Source organism: Lolium rigidum, chromosome 5 (assembly GCF_022539505.1).
Source record: "Lolium rigidum isolate FL_2022 chromosome 5, APGP_CSIRO_Lrig_0.1, whole genome shotgun sequence".
In the NCBI taxonomy this organism is placed as follows: domain Eukaryota; kingdom Viridiplantae; phylum Streptophyta; class Magnoliopsida; order Poales; family Poaceae; genus Lolium; species Lolium rigidum.
The window spans coordinates 241,969,740-241,974,924 of record NC_061512.1 but is presented as its reverse complement, the minus strand read 5'-3'; the positions used below and the strand labels follow the sequence as shown (position 1 = coordinate 241,974,924).

Sequence of the window (5,185 nt, the reverse complement as noted above, 5' to 3'; positions counted from 1 at the left end):
CAAACCGATGCACCAAATGCAATGGAAAGAACACCACAAAGATGCTCAAGTCCTTCTCTCTCAAATTCCAACAAAGCTACAAAAGCTATTGGGGGAATAAGAGAGGAAGAACAAAAAGGAGGACACAAAGAACTCCAAGTTTCTCCAAGATCTAGATCTAGGTGGTTCCTCTCACAAAGAGATGGATTTGATTGGTGAAGATGTAGATCTAGATCTCCTCTCTCTTTTCCCTCAAGAATATGTAAGAATCATTGGAGGAATCAAGAACTAGGGCAAGCTTTGAAGGACAACAATGGAGGGGAGAGAGAGAGAGTGAACCAACCAGCCCAAGGAGGAAGAAGGGGGTCTTATATACCCCCTCCCAACGAAATATGACCGTTTCGGACCTCTCAGGCCGGAAAATCCGCCCCCGGGCCGGATAATCCGCCCCCCGAAAATCGCCCCTGGCTCGGGCCGGATATTTGGCCGGATATTGTCCATGTTTTGGCATTCGGGCCGGATTATCCGCCCCCCCCCCAGAAAACTGCAGAAACACCAAAACTAAAACGGGCATAACTTTAGCATCCGGACTCCGATTTTGATGATCTTGGGCTTGTTTTAAAGCTAGGAACAAGCTCTACAAGATCATGCAGGAAACCATCATAGTACAACAAGGGAGGATAGAAACAAATGATGAAAGGTTTGACCTATCTAAAAAATACATACCGGTAAAACCTCCAATCTTGAAAATGCAACAAGTTGCCCATGCAAAAACCATTCTCAATGAACTAGAGCTTGTCATGAGAATAAGCACAAGCTATAAAACATCACATGGATAAGATCCAAATAAAACCAAGAAATATGATGAACCAAACTCGAAAACGCAACAAGTGATCTATGCGAAATCCGTTTTCGATGAACTAGAGCTTGTCATGAGAATAAGCACAAGCTCTAAAACATCACATGGATAAGGTCCAAATAACAACCAATAAAGATGATGCAAGAATGCAAAGGTTTGAGCTCTCTCCGAACGATACGATCGAGTTACTCACTCGAGAGCCCTCTTGATAGTACGGCAACTAAACTATAAACCGGTCTCCAACTACACTATGAGACCGGTGAGAAAGAAACCCTATCAAGATCAAACCTTATACTTGCGCAATCCACTTGAGCTCGATGACGACGATCTTGACCTCAACAAGATGGAACGCCTTTCTTGATTGTGCTTGCTTGACGAAGTCTTGTGGATTGCTCCCCCATAATCCACCATGGGAGAGCTTCTTCTTCGGCGCATCTTCACATATCCATGATCACCATAAGGATGGCAAGACTCAAGCAAAGGATCTCTTCGAGATGGCTCATCTTGAACTTGCACTTCATTTCGTTGATGTCTTGAAGTTAACCTTGAGAGCTCACTTCATCCTCATCTTCAAGACAAACTTGAGACTTGATCTTCTTCATTTGGATGGCAAGACTCAAGCAAAGGATCTCTTCGAGATGGCTCATCTTGAACTTGTTCATTTCTTCATTCTTCATCATGTTGATGTCTTGAAGTAACGTGAGGGCTCACTTCATCTTCATCTTCAAGACATACTTGACACTTGCTATCCTTCATCAATTTCTTCTTATTGCAACCTTGAAGCCAACAAATGGTTCAAGCATTGCCTATGGACAACACCTACAAATTATAACTCAATGCAAACATTAGTCCATAGGGATTGTCATTAATTACCAAAACCACACATGGGGGCTCCATGCACTTTCACATGGGGTTTGAGTTACCTCCACGAACCCCTTCCGTTGTTCATTTCCCTAAAAAGACGAATAGGGACAACGACAATGGGATCATCACTTTGAAGGCAAATTAATTTGGGTTGGAATCCACATACCAAAGAAGAGTCGGTCATCATTGTGGTCGAGCTAACCGACCGAAAATGTAAGTGTTTCATGGGAGACAAGTCATATATATGAAATAAAAGTCTTAAATAGTTTTGATTTTGTATGTTCAAATAAAAGGGTTTAGAGTTAGAATAATGGAGAGAAGAGGAAAAAGGTAATCTACTCCCTAATCATGTTGAAATACTCCTTGATTTTTTACTGAGGTTATGCTATTAAAATATTGCCCTTTCAATGCACTGAACTCATATTCTAAGTCCTTAGAAAATTTTCGAAGATAATGATCCGTTTTGAGCCATCAACACGACCACTGTACGGCCAACGAGGCCATACCCGTACCATTAGGGATGCTTCGAGCCCAAATTTCGGTATTTTTTTACATATTATTTAACGATGAACGGCACAAGCGGGCATGCCCATGCCCCGTGTCCGCACCAGAAGGATGATGAAACCATCGATTGCTGTTGTAACTTTAGCAGGCACTATTACGATCATGCGTGGAAAATAGTTGTGTTCTTCCAATATAGCAGGAATAGGGGCAATTTTTTGCCAGTGTGTGGTTTCTATTTTGGGTAAAGATAATACTCCTTCCGTTTCAATGAATAAATTTTATAATATTTTTTAAAAATCAAATCATTAAATACAAAAACAATAAAATTATCAGCTATATTGTCATGCGATCTCTATGGAATATCATATTATTGGTGAATTTCTATAAAAGTTTAATCAAACTTTGCTTGGGCAGTCTATGATATGGTTAGGTTCTGGACCTGAAGATGTCCTTTAGTTTCTAGAACTTGATCGCTCTGTAACCCCGCCTGTTCAATAAAGTTCCAGGTTTACCCGCAAAAAAAACTTTGCTTGGCTTGATTTTTTTAAAACACGCCTTATCTATACTTTTTATAAAGTAAAACCACACTAACTGCAATTAATGTTAATCTATCTCTACATGCAAGTCATTCACATCATCTATTCCATTAGCCAATCAAATATCCATGTCATCCCCACTAACATTCATTATTGATGTATCCTTGCATGCAAGCTATTTATGTCACAATTTTTGATTAAAATGTCCACATAGCTAATTTATACCCATCAAATATAAAAAAATAATATGAATTAAATTTAGCATCTCAACTATTTTGGCCAATTGAATATTACATACTTCTACAGACAATTCATATTACATATGTATTATACCATTTTATTTAGACAATATAATTTTTTAGAAGATTCTCGCTGCAGGTATCCTTCTAGTTCATTGAAACAGAGATACTACCACAATGAGTATTGCTTGGAGTATTCGTACAGAACTGCTGAGAATGACATCCGAAACACGAACGTCACTGTTGGCTGAGAACCTGTGAAAATGATAGGTTTGGACGGCTTGCAAATAAGTGATAACAAATCCGTTATTAAGACAGAGCGTGTCATGGAAGACCAAGCGCTGGCGCAAGATCATTAGCCCAAATAACATCTAGGCTTGCCCTGTTGGCCATAGAAATAGGAATATAGGTTTCAGGAAGGAGCCACCAAAGAGCGAGACACCATACACGTCCGAGTCAGATCGCCTCGTCAGCTCGCGTGGCTAGCAGGACTTTGAGGAAACCGGGAAAATACTCCCGGATTCGGTAGCTTCAACCAGCTGACCAGCTGGATGGGTTCTTCTAGGCCACATCTTGTTGATTAGCGTGCTTGGACCTCATCTGTCTGATTATATCCAGCTTACCAGTTATAGTCACCATACATGAAGTGTTTAGTACCTTTTCTGGAAGTAGTCTTTTTGCAATCTTTCTAAGCTCTGAAACCGTTGACCTTCAGCCAACAGGCAGCAGCAGTGTCTTTTTCACTCATGTTTCTTTATCTTGTTCCTCTTCCTCTCAGTGGCATAGAACTGAGTTTGCCCGATGTGTCCCAAGGATTTTGTGAGCTTAATCAAATGGGTTACTCAGATTTTAATTTGCTGAGCAGGAGCAGGTTGAGTTCGTTCGAGAGATATTCAGTCAAAAACAGGGTCGGGTGTTTCAGTTTCAGTACTGGCTCCAGAGCGCGGCGTAATCAGCTCCGCCGTCCCAGCAAGCCTCGGTGGATTCGTGCGGCGGCGGCGGGTCAAGTAGCATCCCCTCCGCGAAGTCCGCGTAGTACGAGCCCGGGTCCATCTCCCCGGACATGTCCAGCTCGAAGTCGTACATGTCGCTGCCCAGCACTGCCGCCGCCGGCAGCTCGAACAGTTCATCCAGTGCAGAAGGGAGCGACGTCGCCGAGGAGCCGGCGTTGTCCGCGGACGACGGCGCGGACGCGCTGGAGGTGTCGATCTCGTCCGCGGCGCAATAGGCGGCCTCCCGGCGCTGGAAGTCCGCGACGGCGGCGAGCGCTGCGCGCCGGACGGCCGCGAGATCGGCGAGTCCGGACGGGACGGCGAGAAGCCGGGCGGAGTCGGCGAAGTTGAGGCACAGTTCGGAGCCTCCTCCCAGCGCGAGCATGGCGGCGTCGTGCCCGCGCGCGGCAGCCTCGGCGGTGACGTAGGTCCCGAGCCAGAGCCGCTCGCCGCGCTTGCCGGGGACGCGCACCTCGCACACCCACCGCCCGGCGCTGCCCCTGCGCCGCACGCCGCGGTACACCGGGTGCCGCGTCTCCTTGAACTTGGTGCGCCCCGCCGGGCGCTTCTGGTGCGAAGACGGCGAGGAAGGGGAGCTCCATTGCTCGGCGCCGCCCATGCCGTCCATTGGAAGTCTGGAACAGAGTGTGGTGGCAGGCTAGATTGTCGAGCTCGAGCTCGGAGTGGCGGGTAACTCAGTCTGCTGTGTGGAGGGCAGTCTTATATAGTTTGTGCGTGACGCGTTCAAAATCTACGTGGGGTCGGGTGCCGACTGCCACGTTGGAACGGAACAGCCGGTGCCAAGCTGCCGCGTGGCGTTCAAAAAGGCAGCTTCGCGCTCAAGAGTTAACGAGTGGTGGTGATTGACTAATCGGGCTCCACTCAGCCCATTGGAGGCCCAAACAGTTGGATGTACTGTATTATGTATCTTAACCGCGTTATTTCTTTGTAAAATATATTTGGAGGGCTCCGCTCGTTAGCTTGGAGTGCATATGGAGCCAAAACGACATGACAGACAGACCCCCAAATTTTAATTTGTACTTCTGACTAGTACAAATGCCCGTGCGTTGCTACGGGGCTACAAAACATATAAACAAACCAGAAATAGTTAAAATACAAACATCATGTCGTTGTCCTATGTCATTGTTTTGTCATTGTTTTTTTACCACATATGCTTCATGCCATGACACAGAAAGAGGTAGTAGGCAAATT

General features: G+C 45.4%; 1 protein-coding gene across 1 annotated transcript; it reads right to left on the bottom strand.

Moving 5' to 3' along the window:
• Window positions 1–3,897: 3,897 nt before the first annotated feature.
• On the bottom strand, window positions 3,898–4,601 carry LOC124654038 (dehydration-responsive element-binding protein 1H-like). The gene has a single exon (XM_047193071.1). It carries the CDS (start codon window positions 4,599–4,601, stop codon window positions 3,906–3,908), a length of 696 nt encoding a protein of 231 aa, XP_047049027.1. The 3' UTR covers window positions 3,898–3,905.
• Between the last annotated feature and the right edge of the window lie 584 nt (window positions 4,602–5,185).

Coding starts and splice junctions, on each gene's coding strand:
- LOC124654038 (XM_047193071.1), bottom strand. CDS start 4,601: ATGGACGGCATGGGCGGCGCCGAGCAATGGAGCTCCCCTTCCTCGCCG.